At 39.8% G+C, this 24,370-nt stretch overlaps 1 protein-coding gene across 6 annotated transcripts in view; it reads right to left on the reverse strand.

Annotated features, from left to right (window-relative positions):
* LOC115224238 (ARF GTPase-activating protein GIT1) overlaps window positions 1–24,370 on the reverse strand; it is a 125,176-nt gene that overhangs the window by 82,701 nt on the left and 18,105 nt on the right. For all 6 annotated transcript variants that reach the window (XM_036513222.1, XM_029795032.2, XM_029795033.2 and 3 more), the window contains exon 2: window positions 16,918–18,796. In XM_036513222.1, the coding sequence (XP_036369115.1) occupies window positions 16,918–16,975 (58 nt within the window). In that variant the 5' untranslated portion in view covers window positions 16,976–18,796. The remainder of the gene's footprint in view (window positions 1–16,917; window positions 18,797–24,370) is intronic.

Genomic DNA, 24,370 nt, shown 5'->3' on the forward strand with positions numbered 1-24,370 from the left:
ATAGGAAACAGGCTGTGTGGTTGAGAAGACTGCTTCCACACCACTTGGTTCCAAGTGGTTGTTGTTCAGTCCCACTCCATGGCACTTTGGATAAGTACAAGTGTCTTCTGCTACAGCCCTGGGTAAACCAAAGTGTTCTGAGTAGATGTGGAAGGAGGAAACTGAAAAGAAGCCTGTAATGTATGTGTTGCTGTGGGGGGGGGGGGGGGGTGCATGCATGTGTGTATATATGTGTTTGTGTATGTATGTATGCATGTGTGTATATCTGTGTGATATGTGTGTATATGTGTATATATGTGTGTGTATATATGCGTGTATATATATGTGTGTGTGTGTGTATTCATCCACCAGTGAAGGCTTAGTGGTTAGGGTATTCAGCTCATGATCATAAAACTGGGAGTTCAATTCCCTGGAGCACACTGTATCCTTGAGCAAGACACTTTATTTCACCAGTGCCGCCTGACTGGTGTCGGTGACACTCAGCTGGCAAAAGTGAGTAGTACTTGTATTTCAAAGGGCCAACCTTGTCAGACTCTGTGTCACACTGGACTCTCCCAGAGAACAATGTTAATGGCACGCATGTCTGTGGAGTACTCAGCCACTTGCACATTAATTTCAAAAGCGGGTTATTCCTTCAATCAGATTAACTGGAACCCGCATCTTCGTAACCAACAAAGTGCCAATTTTTTTGTGTTTGTCCACCACTGCTGCTTGGCAACCGCTGTTAGTTTGTTTACATACCTCTTGCTTAGCAGCTTGGCAAAAGAGACGACCAAGTTTTGAAAGAAAGTAAGTATTGAGGTTGAATTCTGAGCAGAAGGGAGGGGCACCTAAAACTGAAGTGGGAACCTCTCGATTTGCAGATGAATGCTCTGCCATTATAAATTGGCCTACATCTTTCAATACGCTTGCCTACACTTTACACAACCACAATTACCATACCACACTAATGGCATGAAGGCTCTTACAGGTCAATCCTCTTCTTCAGCGGGAGTGGAGTGGTATTAACACTTCTGCTGTGGAGGACAGGTCTTATTTTATATATATATATATATATATATATATATTATATATATATATATATATATATATATATATATATATATATATGTATATATATATATATGTATATGTATATATATATATCAAAATAAAAATTAAATGGAAACTGTAGGTGTGATACCTGTGCCGGTGGCATGTAAAAAGCACCATCCAAACGTGGCCGATGCCAGTGCCGCTTGACTGGCGTCCGTGTCGGTGACATGTAAAAAGCACCAACAGATCGTGGTCGTTTGCCAGCCTCCTCTGGTCCCTGTGCTGGTGGCACATAAAAAGCACCCACTACACTCACGGTGTGGTTGGCGTTAGGAAGGGGATCCAGCCGTAGAAACACTGCCAAATCAGACTGGAGCCTGGTGCAACTTCCTGGCTTCCCAGACCCCGGTCGAACCGTCCAACCCATGCTAGCATGGAAAACGGACGTTAAACGATGATGATGATGATGATATGTGTGTGTGTGTGTGTGTGTATTATACAAAGGCCCTAGGCAATGAAGACCTTTCGTCTCAACAGTTGAACGCTGGTACCATGAAGGACAATAACTGAATGGAAAAAAAATGTCAGATGATACAAATTGTAAATTGTAAGAGATGGCAGGAAAGGAAGGCTAAAGAAGATAAGAGTGGAAGTGGTAAAGTTTGATCCCCAAATGCTCGACTTTATTTGACACAATTTTGTCCTGAACAAGATCTGAGGTCACTGTAGTGCAAGGGACTACAAAAGAAAGAAAAGAAGGGGCTTGCAAGTTCAAAAGATGTTGATCGACAGAAAGCTTAACCCTTCAGCATTCAAACCGGCCATATCCAGCCCAAATATTTTACCAGTTTTATGTTCAAATTGACCAGATATGGCCCCTCACACCTACCCAGCAATGTCATTCTAGAAATAAGCAATCATACCAATGACTGAAATCTCAAAGCTACAACATAATGAATGATTAATTCAAAGCAATGTGAATAAATAAGCATTACATTTGACAGACTAATCTGAATGCTAAAGGGTTTAACTGGCCATATCTGGCCTCTTGTACCTACCCTACAACATCATGCTAAAAATTAACAGATACCTTTTGAAAATCCCAAAGCTACACAATAATGCTGGCGTTAACATTTATTACTGCTGGAATTGGTTAGAGGTTCCAGAAGTAATAAATGAACTTCCAGCCATCAATTTCATTCTGGTAATCGATGCTAGGCGCTTTCATCTTGACGAAATGAGCCTCCTTTATCCAAAGGTTGAACTGTTCCCCTGGCCAGTATCCGAGTAGTACAGAGTGCATTGTGTTAACATATATATTTCTGCGACAGGTTATTTTTAAATAACCACAACCAACTATTTATTTGTGGAAAACCATTTTACACCAGACGTGTATACCCAATGCCATAACAGTATTGTAGGCTCCTTTCAGGCACTGGTTCTCTCACTCCTTGGTGAAGAGCCATGTTCAAGGAAGGACCTGGACTTCTGATATCGTAGCAAGATAGTCCCAGCTAAAAACCCGAGGAGAGCCTGTTCCCACTGATCTAGGCAGATCAAATGCACACCCAAAAAAGGGAAAAAAATTGCCAAAATCCCCAACAGCAGAACAAGAGATGAAGGTTCCAGATGTAGTAAATGAACTTCCATCCATCAAATTTATTCTGGCGAACGAGGCGAGGCACCTTCTTCCTAATGAAACGTGCCTCCTTTATCCAAAGTTTGACCCCATCTATTCCCTTGGCCAGTATTCAAGTAGTACAGAGTGCATTGTGTTAACACACACACACACACACATATATATATACATTCAAAATGTGACCGCATGTGTACCGTTGGCGATTTTTTTCCTCTGTCTTCCCTTCTCTGGATCTTTTCTTTTCCTATGTTTCTGACGAAGAGCTCTGCTCTTCCTTCCTGAGCGTCCAATAATACTATATTTGTTCCACGTCCTCGCGTTGTTGTGTTTTCTCTTTGTGTTTTCATGTTTGGATTAACTTTATATATATATATATATTCTCTTTACTCTTTCTCTTTTACTTGTTTCAGTCATTTGACTGCGGCCATGCTGGAGCACCGCCTTTAGTCGAGCAAATCGACCCCGGGACTTATTCTTTGTAAGCCCAGTACTTATTCTATCGGTCTCTTTTGCTGAACCGCTAAGTGACGGGGACGTAAACACACCAGCATCGGTTGTCAAGCAATGCTAGGGGGACAAACACAGACATACATATATATATACGACAGGCTTCTTTCAGTTTCCGTCTACCAAATCCACTCACAAGGCATTGGTCGGCCCGGGGCTATAGCAGAAGATATTTGCCCAAGGTGCCACGCAGTGGGACTGAACCCGGAACCATATGGTTGGTTAGCAAGCTACTTACCACACAGCCACTCCTGCGCCATATATATATATTTCAGCTGAACATTTTAAAAATTTGGGCTGAACACTTAAAAAAATTGAAATCTCATCAGGAAAAACATAACTGTTCAGACTAGTATTTTTTATGTAAATTAATCCATCATTTTAATGCCTGGCCATTGGAAACAACTGCATTATTGAAGTGTCGCTGCACACATGTAAAGTGACACTTCAATAAAAGGATTACGAAAGAAATTAAATTTCTGACATGCCAGCTAAGAAAAATAAAGAGAGAGAAAAAAAAAAATAAATAAAAATAAAAGATTTGCCATCACAGATCTAAGTTCACCGTTTTAGGGCGAAACTAGGTTAAGCATCAGGGTATCAATTAAAAACTGGTACCACACCTCTCCTAAAATCTGTACTTTTATTAATTGTATATTATAAAGGTCACTGGAATAACAAGAATCAGTAAGGGCGTCAGACTAAATTGCTTAATATTCTAAGTTCAAGTCATGCTTCTGTTGCCACTGGTGGAGTATGTGCCTTCATGCCTCTCCAACTGATAACTGATGATGCTTGAAACCAACTTCATTCCTTATGCACCAGTGTTTCTCAACTGGGGTTCCACGGAACCGTAAGGTTCCACAATGGGTTCCCAAGGGTTCTGTGAGAAAGGGCGAGATAAACTAATGCTAATTTCATGATTGTAATATTACTATACACGCACAACATATTGGTAATCTTGTAATATAAACATCATCCTATCTAACCTATTATGTTATCAAAAAAATTTAACAACCATATACACACACACACAGAGTAGTACCTTGGTTTCCGAACAACTATGATCACGAATAAATCGTGCTTTATATACATATATATATATGTATATATACAGATGTATATGCATATACTCTTTACTCTTTTACTTGTTTCAGTCATTTGACTGCGGCCATGCTGGAGCACCGCCTTAAATCGAGCAAACTCGACCCCGGGACTTATTCTTTTGTAAGCCCAGTACTTATTCTATCGGTCTCTTTTGCCGAACCGCTAAGTGACGGGGACATAAACACACCAACATCGGTTGTCAAGCAATGCTAGGGGGACCAAACACAGACACACAAACACACACACACACACATATATATATATATATATATATATATATATACATACATATATACGACAGGCATCTTTCAGTTTCTGTCTACCAAATCCACTCACAAGGCTTTGGTCGGCCCGAGGCTATAGTAGAAGACACTTGCCCAACATGCCACGCAGTGGGACTGAACCCGGAACCATGTGGTTGGTTAGCAAGCTACTTACAACACAGCCACTCCTGCGCCTTTATTTATTTTTTTATTTTATTTTTTTATTAAATCCACTCAGCATCCACTTGTTAACAAGCATTTACTAAATTGATCCCAATTCTACATTATGAAAAATATCTATCGCGCTATATGATACGCATCGCAAATAATAATGATTCAGATAAGGGATGTTAAATGATGATGCTGATGATGATTAATGCATATGCTGTAAAAAAAAATATTTAAAAAAAAACCATAACTGAAAGGCAACACACACACACATATATATATATATATATATATTATATATACATACATATATACGACAGGCATCTTTCAGTTTCTGTCTACCAAATCCACTCACAAGGCTTTGGTCGGCCCGAGGCTATAGTAGAAGACACTTGCCCAACATGCCACGCAGTGGGACTGAACCCGGAACCATGTGGTTGGTTAGCAAGCTACTTACAACACAGCCACTCCTGCGCCTTTATTTATTTTTTTATTTTATTTTTTTATTAAATCCACTCAGCATCCACTTGTTAACAAGCATTTACTAAATTGATCCCAATTCTACATTATGAAAAATATCTATCGCGCTATATGATACGCATCGCAAATAATAATGATTCAGATAAGGGATGTTAAATGATGATGCTGATGATGATTAATGCATATGCTGTAAAAAAAAATATTTAAAAAAAAACCATAACTGAAAGGCAACACACACACACATATGTACACACATGCATGTATGTGTATAGTTATTTTACAGAGCAGCAGCAAGAGGCAGTCAGATATTACATGTACGGTGACATAGCATCGCCGTGCACAGCAATGCACATTTACTTTCACTGGGCCCAGGGTGCAGCAGAATTCCATGAAATGGCTGATGGATGTAAACACGATGAGAGGAGGTGTCGGGGTGGGGTGGGGTGGGGGTGGGGGTGGAGACGAAGTAAAAAAAATAAATAAGGTGGGTGGGTGGGTGGGTGGGCGAACCGGAGAGGGAAACATGGAAACATTCAAAGGGACAGTTGAGAACATGATGACGATGATGATGATGACGACGATGACGATGATGCAGTAGATGAGGGTTGTATGTGGGTTGGGGAGTGGTGGTGGAGGTGAGTCATATTTTCAGTGGTGGTGGTGGTGGTGATGATGGTGATGTCGTGACGGTGCTGACAGTGATGATGATGATGATGGAGGTGGTGATGATGGTAGTGGTTCGGGAAGGGGATCAGTAAGGGTTAATAGTAATGGACATTACTGTTTCCCTCTGCTCCTCTTTACTACTACTACTACCACTACTACTGCTGTGGAAGTAGTCGAGAGTAGTGGTTAGTGGTGGGTCAGAGGGCCACTGGTACCAGTGGTGAGAAGTAGTTTCATAGGAGAGAAGGAAGAGGGAATTGCCCAAAAGGACCCTGTAAAAGGAATGGAGGAAGGGGGATTCCCTTTTTATGAAATGTGAGGTGGTGGTGGTAATAGTGATGGTGGTGGAAGAATTAGGAAGGAGAGAAAGGTGGTGATCAGTGAGTTAGGAGAGGGGGAAAGACATGATAGGAGAGCAAAGATAAGTAGTGGAGAGACGAGAGACAGAGAGAGAGAAAGAAGGAGAGAGAAAATTAAAGGGAAGGGGAAACAATCATTGTGACTCACATAACCAAGAAATGTCTAATTGATTAGTCAAGTGGAATACCATTAAAGCTATTTACACTGCCATCACTGCCCCACACCACCGTCTCTCTTTCTCTCTCTCCCTCATACACACACACACACTCACTCACTCTGGGTCTCATCTTCCTCTAATATAAAGATGAAGACAGAGAAAGTAAACAGAAATTGCACAATGTCTGTCTGCGTGTCTGTGTCTCGATCAACATGAATCATGTCTATACTAATACCAAAACATGTTCAAAGAACTCTGTGTGTGTGTGTGTGTAATCATTTTCATATCTGTTCTGCCAAGTTTGCACGGAATGGAAGGGCTTTTTCTCTAGTGCAAGTTCTTCTTTCCCACTTGTTGCCATCCTTTGTTATCTCATTCGTCAGGGTCAACATCCTGAGATCAGCTCTCTCTCTCTCTCTCTCACACCATTTCTACCCATGCCTTTTTTGCTCTTCTCCATTCATTAGTTCTACCCACTCGCACCTTCCAGCTTTCCATTATCCAGCTGTCACCATTCACCAACATTATATATATATATATATATGTATATATATACATATCAAAGTAAATAAATGGTACAACGAAGTACCGATATTTACTGGAAAATAGCAATCATAATACATACGACGCTATTGTATAGCTTCACTGCTATATATATATATATATATATATATTATATATATATATATTATATATATATATATATATATATAGTGTATAATATTAGGGAGTATATCCAAACTTACAGGGAAAAATTAGATTTAGGATTAAATCAAATTTCACAGTATAAATATAAATTAAATTAGAGATAAAACCACTATTATGCAACTCAAACAGTGATAGACATAAACCAAAACATAAAAAGCAAAACATAAATATAATTAATATAATATATAATATAAAATATAAATTATTAAAATTTAAAATTTTACAATTTATATTTTTATATTTTTTTAGTTTTTTAATTTTTAAACTTTAACCAAAAAGTATAAAAAAGTTAAATATAATAATAGTGGTTTTATCTCTAATTTATATATATATATACTCTTTTACTTGTTTCAGTCATTTCACTGCAACCATGCTGCAGCACTGCCTTTAGTCGAGCAAATCGACCCCAGGACTTATTCTTTGTAGCCCTAGTACTTATTCTATCGGTCGCTTTTGCTGAACCACTAAGTTATGGGAACGTAAACACACCAGCATCAGTTGTCAAGCAATGTTAGAGGGGACAAACACAGACACACAAACATATAGACATATATATATATATATACATATATACGACAGGCTTCTTTCAGTTTCTGTCTACCAAATCCTATCACAAGGCTTTGGTCGGTCCGAGGCTATAGTAGAAGACACTTGCCCAAGGTGTCACACAGTGGGACTGAACCCAGAACCATGTGGTTCGTAAGCATGCTACTTACCACACAGCCACTTCTGCGCCTATATATATATATATATATATATATATATTATATATATATATATATATATATATATATAAATATAATCAATGAAATTCCAAGCTAGTCTGATTTTCACGTTTCAATATTTACAATTTTTACAATATAATAACAAAATATTATATATTTATTGTGCTAAAACTAGTACTTTCATGTATTACACAATCATCAGGCTTATGCAGTAGCAGTGACAGTCGTGTTTCACAAATGACAACTATATATATATATATATCTCCCATGTGATCAGTGCTCAGCCAAGCACCATCTTTCTTTCTTGGCCTGACTGCCGCTCGCACAACGCCTGTTTATGTCTCCATAACTTGGCAGTTCAGCAAAAGAGACTGATAGAATAAGAAGTACCAGGCTTTAAAAAAAATAATAAAGTACTGGGGTTGATTCATTCGACTAAAAATTCTTCAAGGCGGTGCCCCAGCATGGCCACAGTCTAATGACTGAAACAAAGTGAGAGGTACCTTTGAAAAAGGCCACTGCCCTTCAACTCTGCAACAGACCAGCATCCCTTTCAGGGGGAATATTGTGATCCCCATCATTTACATGTCGCAGAGACCAGGTCTTATGAGTCCTAGGGCTAAAGGAAAATGGAAAAACATTCAACAGCACATACCCACCTTCTTTCCACTCCAGCCCTTAACACGCCCCCTATATTCAACGCCTGTGTTACTCAACCACACAGCATCACACATCACACACTTCAAACACCAAACAAGCTGCCCTTCACTCAGAGAAAGAATCCTTTTGTCGCTAATCAAGGTTACAGCTTCCTGAAAACCTTTCTGTCTATCGGCCCCACTCCATCCTTACCCCTGGCTAATATACTATAGGAACACCCATTTCCACAGCTTATTAGGTCACCCAGGTAAGGGAAGACATTAAATACTTTTATGGCGGGGAAGGGAGAGGGAGGGGTCCTTTCTAAACACTTGAAAGGAATTTTATTTTCACAGGTGCTCTGACAGCTAACTACCTACTCCCGTCCATCTTTTACAGACCAAGTCTTTTCTTCTCAGCCAATCTCATTATATAAGTTAAGTTAATTTTTTGGCTCACAAAGCAAAAAGCAAGGCCATGTAGGGGGACATGGAGTTATATACAGGGTGGTGTTCATGCAAAGAGTTCAGGCCATTTCTGGTCAAGAGAGGCTTTGAACCGAGCGGTTGTCGGCATCTTCACTATCTCGTCCGGCAGCTTATTCCACGGATCCGCATGGAGAAAGCCCCTTCTCCTTCGATTGAGATGAAATCGTCGCAGATAGAGCTCAATCCACACACTGTTCCATATCTTACTCCCTCTAACCACCACCATCATCATCAACATCAACAATACCCAGAGGGTTTACAGTAGCAACACCATCCTCCCACCACCAGTATGTGTAACCTTAACACCCGGTAAGGTATTTTGGCACTCTTTTATGTTTTTGTCTCTCATCCTGTGAAGGAAATAGAGGGAACCCGAGAACTGTCAAAAGTGACGAGAGATGTAACCAAGAGCCAATACCTCTTCCTCATAAACTCAGTAAAGATTGTTTATTCTGATATCAATGGGTTTAGCTTTTTATTCTGTTACTAGTTTCAGTCATATGACTGCGGCCATGCTGGAGCACTGCCTCGAAGGTGGTTTTTAGTTGAAGAAATCGACCCCCACCCCACCCACTGGACTTATTCTTTGTAAGCCTAGTACTTATTCTATTGGACTCTTTTGCTGAACCATTAAGTTATGGGGATGTAAACACACCAACAGTGTCGAGCAGTGATGGGGGGGGCAAACAGACAGAAAGACATGTACACATAAATATATACATACATGTGTGTGTGTGTGTGTGTGTGTGTATATATATATATATATATATATATATATATACATACACACACAAACACACAATGAGGTTCTTTCAGTTTCCATCTACCAAATCTACTCACAAGGATTTGGTCAGCCCGTAGCTATAGCAGAAGACACTTGCTCAAGGTGCCAGGCAGTGGCACTGAACCAAGAACCATGTGGTTGGGAAGCAAGTGTCTTACCATACTTCATCCTTACCCCTGCGCCTTGTTTAGGTTCACAAAAGAACTCCGTGAGAGAACACGTTTCAGTGGCCAAAAACATGTCAAACTGTGCAAAACATTAGAGAAGGACACCTCGACGTTTCCTGCAATAAATATACCCGAAGCAAAATTCTTTCAGGGATCCTTAAAATACTAGCTGTAGACCCCACAAGGGGCTAAACATAGAGGGGGCAAACAAGGACAGACAAAGGGATTAAGTCAATTACATCGACCCCAGTGCATAACTGGTACTTATCGACCCTGAAAGGATGAAAGGCAAAGTCGACCTCGGTGGAATTTGAACTCAGAACGTAACTGCAGACAAAATACCGCTAAGCATATCGCCCGTCGTGCTAACGTTTCTGCCAGCTCGCCACCTTTACCAGCCATCAAACTGTCCAACACATGCCAGCATAGAAAACTGACATTAAATGGTGGTGATGATGATGATGATGGTGATGTATGAAATGAGGGCTAATTAAAAGTGGGAAAACAAGCATAGACGTTAGTGCTTTGGACAGGCAAAGGGTTAAAATGATGGACAGCTGACTGTATCAACCTGTTGTATTTGACTAGTACTCTTTTACTTGTTTCAGTCATTTAACTGCGGCCATGCTGGAGCACCGCCTTTAGTTGAGCAAATCGACCCCGGGACTTTATTTCGTTGACATCCACCACCACCCCTCTCCCAACCCCCTGGAAAGATGAAAGACAGGAACTCAGAACTGTGAAGTCCCAATCTAAAAACACAACAAGGAATGTCATTTGACACTGATAATTCTCCGAATCCATTGACCTGATGATGATGATGATGATGACAGTGGTGAAGATGAAGATGGTGGTGGTGGTGGTGGTGGTGGTGGTGGTGGTGGTGGTGATGACAGTTATGATGATGATAATAACAAGTACAATAGATTATTGTAATTACATTAATAACGATAATTAGGATAAGTTTTAATGATTCCCAATATTTGGTTCCTGCTAAATTTAAATCAAGTCTGGGAAACAGAGTAAAGGGAAGTTAAATCCACGAAAATTTTTACCAATACCAAGAATACTTTTATTTTCATTTTCTCAGTCATTAGACTGTGGCCATGTTGGAGCACAACCTTGAAGAATTCAGTCAAACAAACCAAGTCCAGTACTTTTCGCTTTTGTTCTTTTTTTTTTTCTCAAGTCTGGTACTTATTCTAGCAGTTTCTTCTTTTTTTTTTTCGGTGAACAGCTGTAGATACAGAGATGTCAATAAACCAACACAGGTTGCAAAGCAGTGCTGGGGGGGGGAGGAGAACAAATACATACACACACACACTTTCTGTCAACCAAACTCACTTGCAAGACATAGGCTACCCCCTCCCTCAAAATTTCAGTCCTTGTGCCTGCCTACAGTAGAAAGGATTACTAATATTATTATTATTATTATTATTAAGGCAGTGAGCTGGCAGAATCCTTAGCACACCGGGCAAAACACTTAGCAGTATTTCGTCCATCCTTACATTCTGAGTTCAAATTCCACTGAGGGCAATTTTGGTTTTTATCCTTTTGGAGTCACTGAAATAAGTACCAGGTGTGCACTGGGGGTCAATGTAATCAACTAGCCCCCTCCCTCAAAGTTTCAGACCTTGTGCCTATAGCAGAAACATTATCATCACCATCATTAGTAGTAGTGGTGGTGGTGGTGGTGGTGGTGGTGGTAGTATGCTCTACATTTAGAATCAAAGAAATCTCTTGGAGCAGGTGGTAAGTCTTAACTTTAGCAGGGCAGAAACAGAAGCAAAGGAAATGCTGATAAAGAATCTTAGACTTTCTCATTTATTTGTTTTCTTTTAATTATTTATTTTTTTTGTTTTTTGTTTTAATTCCAATTTTGTGATTATTTTGTACTGTCAGCGCTATTGAGAGAGATATTTTGAAATTCGAGTTGGAATTATGGAATTGATAGAATAACTTTAGAAGTGTGCATGTGTGTGTGGAGGTGGTGGTGGTGGGGCATATAGGAGAAGGAAAGAATGTAAGGGGTGGGGAGGGAGAAGGAAGGAGAAGGTGAGGAGAATGGTGGGGTGGGGTGCTGGTGGGGGTTAGCAAACTGGAGTTCTATAATTCTTCATTGAGAAGTCTGGCTATCAAAATTCTTGCTCTGTGTGTGTATGTATGTATATATCTATATATTTATATATACACAAACACACATGCATACAAATACACACACACACACATATATATATATATATATACACACACACACAAACACACACGCATACAAATACACACACACAAACACCAAAAAGCGCTCATGCCAGTGCCAGCTAATAAGCACTCGTGTTGGTGCCACGTAAAAGTGCCTGTGGCACATTAAAAGCACCCAGTACGCACTGTAAAGTGGTTGGCATTAGAAAGAGCATCCAGCTGTAGAAACCAAATCAGACTGGAACCTAGTGTAGCTTCCCAGCTTTGGTCAAACTGTCCAACCCATGCCAGCATGGAAAACGGACATTAAAGGATGAAGATGAATAAACTGCTTATACTTGTAGAATACACGAAATATTTTAACAATTTTTTTATACAATTCCTGATAATATTTAATTCTAAAAATACGGCAGGATTTTTTTTAAACATCGATTGGCTCAGAGGGTCCATCTGAGTAAAACGTGACATGACAATTTGGCGCATAGGCAATTCGGGGCATAGGTAATTCGGCACATAGGCAATTTGGCACATAGGCAATTCAGTGCAGGGTATCTTGTTGAACTGAGGTAGAGGTTATGTTTGGGATGAAAAAAAAAAATAGGGGAAAAATTTCAATTATTTATTTAAAAACGAGTAAAGATAGAAAATACAAAGAGAATTACATATATTACATGTGCTGAATTGTCAGTACTCTGAGTAAAACAGGAATCAAAGGGGTCCATAGGTAAAAAAAAAAAATGATTGAGAAACACAGCCATGACCTTTCAAAACCAATGAAGGAGCTTCAATGTGGTTGTTTGACCTGTTAGAAATAGTTGTTAAATTTTCCTCAAATCACATCTTACTGTTGTGACGAGATCAGTATTACTGTACTGTAGTATAGCACAAGGACTTCCTGCCACCACCAGGGCCCACAGGCATTCCTTGCAGCTGCCATCAGTGGCCACAGGTACTCCCCGCCACTACTAGGAACCAAAAGGATTCTCTGCTATCAACAGGGGCCACAGGGACTCCCTGCCATCATCAGGGGCCACAGGGATTCCCTGCCATCACCAAGGGCCACAGGGACTCCCTGCCATCACCAAGGGTCACAGGAACTCCCCCACCATCACCAGGGACCACAGAGACTCCCTGCCATCACCAAGGGTCACAGGAACTCCCCCGCCATCACCAGGGGCCACAGGAACTCCCTGCCAACATCAGGGGCCAGGGGACTCCCCACCATCACCAGGGGCCAGGGGACTCCCCGCCATCACCAGGGGCCACAGGGATTCTCTGCTGCAATCAGAGACCACAAGGACTCCCCACCACCAAAGCCCACAAGGACTCCTCACCAACACCCTCAGAGGTCACAGGACTCCTCACCATCCCAGAATCTGCAGAGATTCTCCATTATCCTACACTATTATGACTGACCGGACTGGCTACATTAAGCACTGCCAGACGTTAATAATCAATAGCAGATCAATCCACTAATCAATACCAGTAAGTGAACCTATAAGCTGCTGTTCGATCGACTCCTAGAAACAGTAACCAAATCACTTTCTATATTAAACTCTGTAAAAGGAAACAATACAATCCTAGATGCAGTGTGTAAATATGGATGGGATGGTCGCAGTTAGAATGTCTTTTCATAAGTATGCTTCAATAAAGCTGATCTGCAGCTAAACAACAGTGACTCCCACCACAACCACCAACAATTGTCTACAAGGACTCTTCTGTTGCTAGAAACAGCAACCAAATCATTTTCTATATTAAGCATTCTACAAGGAAATGTTCTGATATAGTCCTGGATACAGTGTGTGAATATTGATGGGATGGTCACAGTCGGAATGTCTGTGACTTCCACCACAACCACCAACAATTGTCTACAAGGACTCTTCTGCTGCTAGAAACAGCAACCAAATCACTTTCTATATTAAGCTTTGAACAAGGAAATGTTCTGATGTAGTAATGAATACACTGTGTGAATATTGATGGGATGGTCGCAGTTGGAATGCCTGTGACTCCTACCACAACCACCACCAATTGTCTCCAAGGACTCTTCTTGTCCACTCTATAGCAAGACACCTTTAAATGCAGAAGCCATATACTTTCAAGTCGCTGTGATTAAAAACAAATAAAAACAAGCAACCAACGTCACTGATTATTCAGTGAGAGAGAGAGAGAGAAGGTGTGTCTGAGATAGCCTCGGGCCAACCAAAGCCTTGAGAGTGGATTTGGTAGACGGAAACTGAAAGAAGCTCGTCGTATATATATATGTGTGTGTGTTTGTCCCCCCAACATCGCTTGACAACCGATGCTAGTGTATTTACGCCCCCGTAACTTAGCAGTTCGGCAAAAGTGACCGATAGAATAAGTACTGGGCTTACAAAGAATAAGTCCTGGGGTCGATTTGCTCGATCGACTAAAGGCGGTGCTCCAGCATGGCCTCAGTCAAATGACTGAAAAGAGTAAGAGAGTAGGTGTGAGAGGCCAGATCTGGCTAGTGAAACCCTTTAGCATTCAGAATACTTTGTCAATAGTAATAGGCGCAGGAGTGGCTGTCTGGTAAGTAGCTTGCTAACCAACCACATGGTTCCGGGTTCAGTCCCACTGCGTGGCATCTTGGGCAAGTGTCTTCTACTATAGCCCCGGGCCGACCAATGCCTTGTGAGTGGATTTGGTAGACGGAAACTGAAAGAAGCCTGTCGTATATATGTATATATATATGTGTGTGTATATGTTTGTGTGTCTGTGTTTGTCCCCCCAGCATTGCTTGGTGTGTTTACGACTCCGTAACTTAGCAGTTCGGCAAAAGACACCAATAGAATAAAGGCGGTGCTCCAGCATGGCCACAGTCAAATGACTGAAACAAGTAAAAGAGTAAAAAGAGTAAAGAGTAATACTAATTTATTCAAATTGTTTTGAATTAATCATGCATTATCTTGTAGCTTTGAGACTTCAACGATGAGATTTTCTATTCTGCGACTGGCATTACAGGGTAGGTATGAGAAGCTGGATCTGGCCAGTTTGAACATAAAACAGGTAGAGTATTTTGGCTGGATATGGCCAGTTTAAATGCTTAACAGTGAACAGGTGACTAACGCCAATGATAGTCCAGCAAGGGAGAGAGAAAACATGTCAAAGTGTTGTCAAGGCATTCATGCCTTTTTTTTTGAGCACTGCCAGTTAGGTGTCCAAACCAGGTGACTGACCAACCATACTATACCATAAACCACCTCTAAACTCAAGTTGGAGCTTAACAGGTGACCAACACTACTGACTGTGCAAAGAGAGAGAGAGAGAGAAATGCATCAGACAGAAGAGTTGTTGAGACATTCATGCCTTTTTTTCTAATAGCATTACCCAGTTGTCAAAATGAGGCCACAGACTAACACACCGTACCTTCAACCACCTATTTCTTTATTACCCACAAGGGGCTAAACACAGAGGGGACAAACAAGGACAGACATAGGTATTAAGTCGATTACATCAACCCCAGTGCGTAACTGGTACTTTATTTATTGACCCCGAAAGGATGAAAGGCAAAGTCGACCTCGGCGGAATTTGAACTCACAACGTAACGCAGACGAAATACCGCTAAGCATTTCGCCCGGCATGCTAACGTTTCTGCCAGCTCACCGCCTTCAACCACCAGTAAACTGAAGTAAGAGCTTACAGACTCCATACCCCACCTCCTTAGCAGTGCTAACCACCTGAAATATACTTAATCCTAAATCTCTTAAAACTGAGATTAATTAACTTGGCTAATTACTAACAGCACTTGTTGCCCTCCATACAACAACCAATTCAGCTGGATATTGGATATAAACATAATAATAACAGGGGCACTCAGAGAGTGCAAACTTCTGCCAAGGCAACACCAATGTCCTCTTAACGATCAACCAGAGGTGGTTTTTAAAATGAGAATATCTGAAATAAACTCGACTGCTCTCACAAATGAGAATACTAAAAATGAATCCAACCGCTCTCAAAAATTAAGTAAAAAATCCGGAAAAATAATCCAGAATCCTTGTCCAAAAATCTAATCAGCTCGTGCCAGTCATAAGGCCAAACATCCCTGAAAGTTTCATCCGGATCCATCCAGCGGTTCTTGAGATATCTTGTCCACAGACAGACAAACAAACAAACAAACACGACTGAAAACAATATCCCTGCCTTCGCTAAAGGCGGAGGTAATAATAATAATAATAATAATAATAATAATGGTTTCAAATTTGGCACAAGGCCAGCAATTTGAGGGGAGTGGGAGTGGGTAAATCAATTACAGTGTTCAATTGGTACTTATTTTATCAACCCCCAAAGGATCAAAGGCAAAGTTGACCTCAGCAGTGTTTGAACTCAGAATGTAAACTCGACAGAAATGCCACTAAACAGTTTTTCTGATGCGCTAATGATTTCGCCAGCTTACCACCTTAATAATAATTAATAATAATAATCCTTTCTACTAAAGGCACAAGGCCTGAAATTTTAGGGGAGGGGACTAGTTGATTACATCAACCCCAGTGTTTTACTGGTACTTAATTTATCAATCACAAAAGGATGAGGCAAAGGTATGAGCATGTATATGTGTGTGCGCGCATGTTAACACTTATTACCACTACACAAACACCTAGCAACTGGTATTGGTTTGTTTACATCCTTATACCTTAGCAGGGCAAAAGAGACCAATAAAATAAATACCAGACATTAAAAAAAATCAATAAGTACAGGGATCAATTATTTTTTTCAACTAAACCTTTTGAGGCAGTGCCCCAGCATGGCAGTAGTCCAGTGACTGAAACAAAGCAAACAAAAAAATATGATAAAAAGGTTTACTTACCAGGGGCCGAGCAATCGGCACAGACCTCCGCTGTGATTCTAATATTTCCTCTGGACATGTGAGGGTATTATTAAACTTTATCTCCAGGATTTATTTTTAAGAAAAATTGATTATAAATACTACTACTACTTGCTAATATTAATAGTAATAATAATAATAATGTTATTATTATTATTACTATAATATCAACTTAATCCTTGCAAGGCAAAGCTGAATGAATTGCTGGTGGTACCAGTTTGTGTTTGAAACGGATGTAAGGGCCGAGGAAGATGCAGAAAGACTAAACAACTGCCACCACTAATCACCTACGATGGCTCCAGTTTTGTCAGCCATGCCAAGCTGGAGCCAGCTTCTTGTGGTTGCAATTGTTATTGTTGCTGTTATTTGGTTGTTGTTATCGTTATTATTATTATTATTAATAATATTCTTATTATTATTATCGATGTGGCAGCTGGTCGGTTTCTTTGTCCTTGTTTCTTTCTTCACATTGCTGAGGTTTCTGTTGCTGTAGCGACCAAGAACAACGTCAATGATGATGATGCCAATGATGGTGGTGATGGTGATGACAACGACGACAACGACAACTACTATTCTCTGGTATTAATTATTGTTCTTGCTTCTCTTCTGATTGACTTCAGAAAAAAAAAACTATTATTTTTGTTTTTATTCCGCTTCCTCTTCTTGTCTCCAATCAAATTTTTTTTTTAACTAAATGATTTTATTTATTTGTTCTGTGTTTTTTTTTCTGTGAATTCCTCGTCCAATTCTTTTTAATATCGTTTCTTTCGTTTCGTTTACTTTCCTTTTTAGAGGTGGGACAGGCAAGGTGGAGCAAGAGCGTTGCTGCTGATGCTAATGCTGTTGTTGTTATTGTTGACAATCTCACTGCTGAAGTAATTGTTGTTGTTGTTATTTATTGTTCTAATAATAGCACAGATAGCCGGCTCTGGCTGCTCAGTGTTCAAATTCTATTATTTTTATTATTATTATTATTTTTTTTTTTTTAAAGCAAGACAGGTCCAGAGAGAGAGAGAGAAAGAGAGAGAGAGAGAGGGAGGGAGAACACAGGTCAGAAAAATCAATAATTGAATTAGCTATGTGATGACGTTAACAACATCAACAACTTCATAGGTTCCGGTCAGGACAAACAGGAAAAAGATAAGGAAGAATTGGACAATGATGGGAGAATAAGTTAGGGAGAAAAAAACCCTTACTCAAAAATTGGATCAGCAGGGTCCTTTTATTACTCAGCAATACCCAAATATTTGTTAAGATTCGTGACAGGGTCAGGTCTTAGTCTGGGGGATATTTAGGGTCTAGAGGGTCCTGATAGACAGACTTCTTGCATCAAGGCTTACAAATTACACAAACAGCAGCATTAATTAACACTGTTGCTGCTGCTGCTGCCAGTGGTGATGATGGTGTTGGTGGTGGTGAAGGCCTGAGTAGAAAAGGCCTTTTGAGATTATTGTGGCTTTAGGGGGGGTTATCTATATTTATTTTTTTGGGTCTTATATTTTTGTTGGTTAGCTGGCAGGGGGGTGGGTTAATTTAATTCTTATCTGTCCCTTTAATCTGGTCCTGATTCAAAAGGGAACAGGTTCTTGCCTGATTGATCCACCTTTATTCTTTATACGCACACGTGCTCAAACATTAATCTTCCACAGAAATAGGTAAATATATAAAGAGAAAGATTACTTCAAAAAGTAGCAGTAGTAGTAGTAGTAGTAGTAGTAGTGTTGATGTTGTTGTTTACAGCAGTAAATGGCTGACGATGATGACGATGATGGTAGAGGTGGTGGTGGTGTGAGGTGGATTCTGCTCTTGATTATTGATGCTTGCAGTGGGTCCTCTTATCTGCTACATACACTGATGGCAACTGAAGAGAGAGAGAGAGGGAAACACATTAAAACATGATAAACGAGAGAGAAAGAGAGAAAAGGAGAAAGAGAAAGAAAGAGAGGGAAAGAGAGAGAAAGAGAGAGAAAGAGAGAAAAAGAGAGAGAGAAAAAAAGAGAGAGAGAAAAGGAGAGAGAGAGAAAAGGAGAGAGAGAGAAAAAAAGAGAGAGAGAAAAGGAGAGAGAGAAAGAGAGAGAGAAAAAGACAGAGAAAAAGAGAGAGCAAGAAAGAGAAATGAGGAAAGAGAGAGGGAGGGAAAGATAGAGAGAGACAGATAGAATGTGTGTGTGTATGTGTGTGCACAGAGTAAACACTAAAACGATCAGATCTTAATGGCAGGGTCTGCAGGAATAGTAGTAACAACAGCAGCAACAGTAGTAGTAGTAGTAGTAGTAGTAGTAATGCTAACTAATTGACAAACTACAAAACATGTATTAAAAGTGTTCTCGTACACATACACACAGAGAATGTCCTGTAACAGAACATTCAACGTTAATGCAGTATAAAAGAGGTTTTTATATGCGGGACACCAGATATGTGTGTGTGTGTAAATACAAAAACAAATAGGTGAACATATGTATGTATACATATATATAGAGAGAGAGTATGTGTATGTAAGTGTATACATGTGTGTGTGCATATGCATATATATTCAATATGTTTCTGACGAAGAGCTCCGCTCGAAACATTAAATCCTCCTTCTTTCCTTAGCGGCCAATAACACTATACTTGTTCCACATCCTCGTGTTGTTGTGTTTTCTCTTTGTTTTCATGTTTGGATTAACTATATATATATGTGTGTGTGTGTGTGTTTAAGTATCTTTGATTGTGTGTGTGTGTGTGTGTATATATATATATATATATATAGATATATATATATATATATATTATATATATATATATATATACACACACACACATGTTCATATGTACATATACACATATTCACACACATACATATACATACACAAACATACACATACATATGCACACACACACACACATATATGCATATACATGCACACACATACACATACATATGCACACACACACACATATATGCATATACATGCACACACATACACATATCCATATATATGCACACATATATACATGCAAACACACATACATGAACATATTACACATATATGTGCAGGCACATATATAAACACATATATATATATTCACATCACACACACTTCCCTCTCCCCACATCCTTTCTTCAACACCGGAATAATGGAATAGACAATGGCAGAGAATTGGCAATCATCAGAGCACTGGACCGAACATGTTACCATATTTGTTCTGGCTCTCAGCCCTCAAATCCCACAGAGATTACTTCCACCAATCACCCTCATGGGAAGAGAGAGGGGTTCAATAAATAAGGCACCAGTTAAACATTGGCAGACACGTCTCTCCCTATAAAATATATTAAACGTTTTTATAAGTCAATAACCATGTTCTACTGTGTTAGCAGTGCGCCTTACGTCACTTAAAGTTATCTCTACAGGTATTCTATAGAAATTATAGCCAGCACTAATTTCTGTTACATTTCCTACCTGTGTGTGTGTGTGTGTGTGTGGTATACATAAGAAGAGAGATGACAAAGGAATGGCTTAGTGGTTAAGGTGTTGAACTCATGATCGTAAGGTTGTGGTTTCGATTCCTGGACCGGGCAATTCATTTGTGTTCTTGAGCAAAATACTTCATTTCACGTTGCTCCAGTCCACTCAGCTGGCAAAAATGAGTAATCCTGCGACAGACCGGTGTCCTGTCCCAGGTGGGGAATTTCTATGCCACTGAAACCGGGAAACCGGCCCTTATGAGCCTGGCATGGCTCGAGAAGGAAGAAGGAACAATTATCAACTATCTTATAAGCTCCATTAGCTTACAGCTGTTTCCATTATATAATGCAGTGGACTCATAGTCGAGCATCTGAGTAACCCCTTAGAGCTTCAGCAGAGCCCCGAAGTTCATAAGACGATTGTTTGTACCTTTGTTGTTCCACTTTTCTTACTAGCATTCTGTACTTGAGTGACACTTCATTGAGAAGCATGCATGTATTGAGTTCTACACCGGGTTATTAGTCATCATTTAACATCCGTTTTCCATGCTGGTATGGATTGGATGGCTTGACTGAAAACTGATAAGCTGGGGAGCTGTGCCAGGTTTCAATCTCATTTGGCATGGTTTCTACAGCTGGATGCCCTTCTTAAGGCCAATCACTTGGAAAGTGTAGCGGGTGCTTCTTAAGTGCCACCAGCATGGGTGCCAGTCATGGAAACACTGGCATGGCCATGACTACAATATCACTTGTGTGACAGGTCTTCTGAAGCACAGTATATTGCCAAAGGTCTTGGTCACTTGTCACTGCTCCTGTGAGACCCAAAGTTTGAAGGATGCTTTTTATGTGACACCAGCACAGGTGCCAGGTGCAAACAGTGGCACCGATATGTGTGTGTATGTGTGTGTGAGTATATATGTGGCATCTATATATGTGTGTGTGTGTATGTGTATATATATATGTGTGTGTGTAAATATAAATATACACATATATATGTAGACTCTCTGCCAGCTCAGATTGGAGCCTGGTGCAGCCATCTTGTTCACCAGTCCTCAAGTCTTCAGTCAAATCATCCAACCCATGCTAGCATGGAAAGTGTACATTAAACGATGATATATATATATATATATATATAGAGAGAGAGAGAGAGAGAGAGAGAGAGAGAAAGAGCCTGGTGCAGCCTTCTGGCTTGCCAGTCCTCAGTCAAACCGTCCAACCCATGCCAGCATGGAAAGTGGATGTATGATGATGATGATGATTATATATATTCTTTTACTTGTTTCAGTCATTTGACTGCAGCCATGCTGGAGCACCACCTTAAAATTATATATAAGTTGTAATAATGAAGTCAAGCTAAATAGTGATATTTTGAAATCATCTGACATAAGTATTTGATATTTGCGTAATATAAAAAATGAAATGCATCCATTACTTAAAGCCTTCCTTGAAGCTAACAATGATTGGAAGTCATTTGTTATATTTGACTCCAGTAGAAAATTTTGGTACCATTCACAGCTTCTTAGGTTAATACACAATATAATACACACACACACACACATAAATATGGCACTCCATCGATTATGATGACAAGGGTTCCAGTTGACCCGATTAATGGAACAGTCTGCTCGTGAAATTAATATGCAAGTGGCTGAGGAATTCCACAGACAAGTGTATGCTTAATGTAGTTCTCAGGGAGATTCGGTGTGACACAGAGTGTGACAAGGTGGGCCCTTTGAAATACAGCTACTACTTATTTTTGCCAGCTGAGTGAACTGGAGCAATGTGAAATAAAGTGACTTGCTCAAGGACACAAAGCGTTGCCAGGAATTGAACTCACGACTTTATGATCGTGAGCCAAATACCCTAACCACTAGGCCACGTGTTTTATGGTATTGTTAGGTGACAAATACATAAAAAGTTTTAGTTTTTTTGTCAAATTTATGTAACAAATTCTGTGAATAGCATAAAAAGAATGTGACATTCACGAGCAAGCTATTCAACAGTTAAAGAGGTATACATTTTTCTTTCTGAACTAGAGAAAAGAATTTTTTTTTTTTTTTAACTCCTACAATTGACATCTAAACATATTTCAGAGAAAAAAGGCATAAATTATATTGAATCAAGAAATAAAATGTTACACACATGATGACCAGCATGAACCAGAACAATGATTTGCAAATTTTTAGTCTTAATGCATTTGAATGTAAATATGCTATTGGTTGTTATGCTTCGTCACAGGAAAACAAGTTCTCTTCTACAACAAATGTGTGTTGAAACTCTATTTATTAGCATGAGGGACTCTCGAACACCCAGTGTTTCGACATTGTTGTGTCTCAGCAGTAAAAGTCCCCCCAACCAGACTAAGGAATCTAACAAGGGTTTAAAGCTCTTGTTTATAACTTCAGCAAACAAATTGTTTGCTGATCCATGCTGAAATCTATTGACCAATAATAAATTGCCACGTGCTTAGGGAACAGCGAGAATCAAACCAATCATTCGCATATTTATTCTTAACATATTCTGGTAGATTGGAATTTATCCGAATGTATTAAAAATAAATATGTACATCATTAAAGAAGTTATAAGGAAATAGTCAATGGATTGTAGCAGTAAACTGAGGTGTACTATCATCATCATTGTTGTTGTTTAACGTCTGCTTTCCATGCTGGCATGGGTTGGATGGTTTGAGTGAGGATTGGCAAGCCAGGAGGCTGCACCAGGCTCCAATCTGCTCTGGCAAGGTTTCTACAGCTGGATGTCCTTACTAACGCCAACCACTCCAAGTGTAGTGGGTGTTTTTTATGTGCCACTGGCATGAGGGCCAGTCAGGCGGTACTGGCATCGACCTCGCTTGAATGGTACTTTTTACACGCCATTGGCATGAGGGCCTGTCAGGCAGTACTGGCATTAACCTCGCTTGAATGGTGCTTTTTACGTGCCACTGGCATGGGAGCGCATAGTGGTTAGAGTATTCAGCTTACAATCATAAGGTCTGGAGTTCCACTCCCAGCAGCATGTATTCCTTATAGAACTATGAACTAAACAGTTACACATCTTGTAAAACTGTCAGCTAGGTGGTTAAATATCCTGTAAATATGTTGTGGCCTAGACAATCTACTCTATGTCCAAACTATCCAGATCTGGCTTTTCACACCTATCTTACAATAGTCATTAAAAAAATAAGCAACCACAATCACTGAAATCTTAAAGCTACGAGATAATGCATGATTAATTCAACACAATGTGAGTACATTTGAAAGAATTTGAATGCTAAAGGGTTAAAAAGGTAGAATATTTGGGCTGGATGAGGCCGGTTTAAATGCTAAAGAGTGAAACTGACCAAATCCAGCTTCTCACACCTACCCTACAATGTCATTCTAAAAATAAACAATCATAATCACTTAGTGAAAATTTTGAAGCTATGAGATAAAAAGAGATTAATTCAAAGCTATGAGAATAAATAAGCATTAGATTTGACAAAGTAATCTGATTGGTAAAGTGTTAAACCTTCGAATGGATTAAGCTTTAGCTAATGTTTCATACACAATTGCATGATTTGTTAATCTCTTAAGAAATTAAAACTAATCCTTTCTGCTAAACTTTTGTGGGGAGGGTATGAGACAATTACATCAACCCCAGTTTTTCATTGGTACTTAATTTATCGACCCTGAAAGGATAAAAGGCAACGTTGACCTCAGCAGAATTTGAACTCAAAATGTAAAGGCAGAAGAACTGTCGCTAAGCATTTTGCCTGATGCGCTAACGATTCTGCCACCTCGCCAGAAAGTAAAAAAAAGATTACTATCATCACCACCATCATTGTATTAACAGCCACTTATCCATGTTCACAAGGGCCAGATGGAATTCATTGAGGTGGGTCTTCTATGGCCAGAATACTCTTTCCGTTGCGAAACCCTCACCTGTTTCTAATTAAGGTAATGTTTCCCCAGGACTAGACAATGCTAGGAAGCTAGGAAATGACAGACATTG

This window comes from Octopus sinensis, linkage group LG25 (assembly GCF_006345805.1).
Source record: "Octopus sinensis linkage group LG25, ASM634580v1, whole genome shotgun sequence".
NCBI lineage: Eukaryota > Metazoa > Mollusca > Cephalopoda > Octopoda > Octopodidae > Octopus > Octopus sinensis.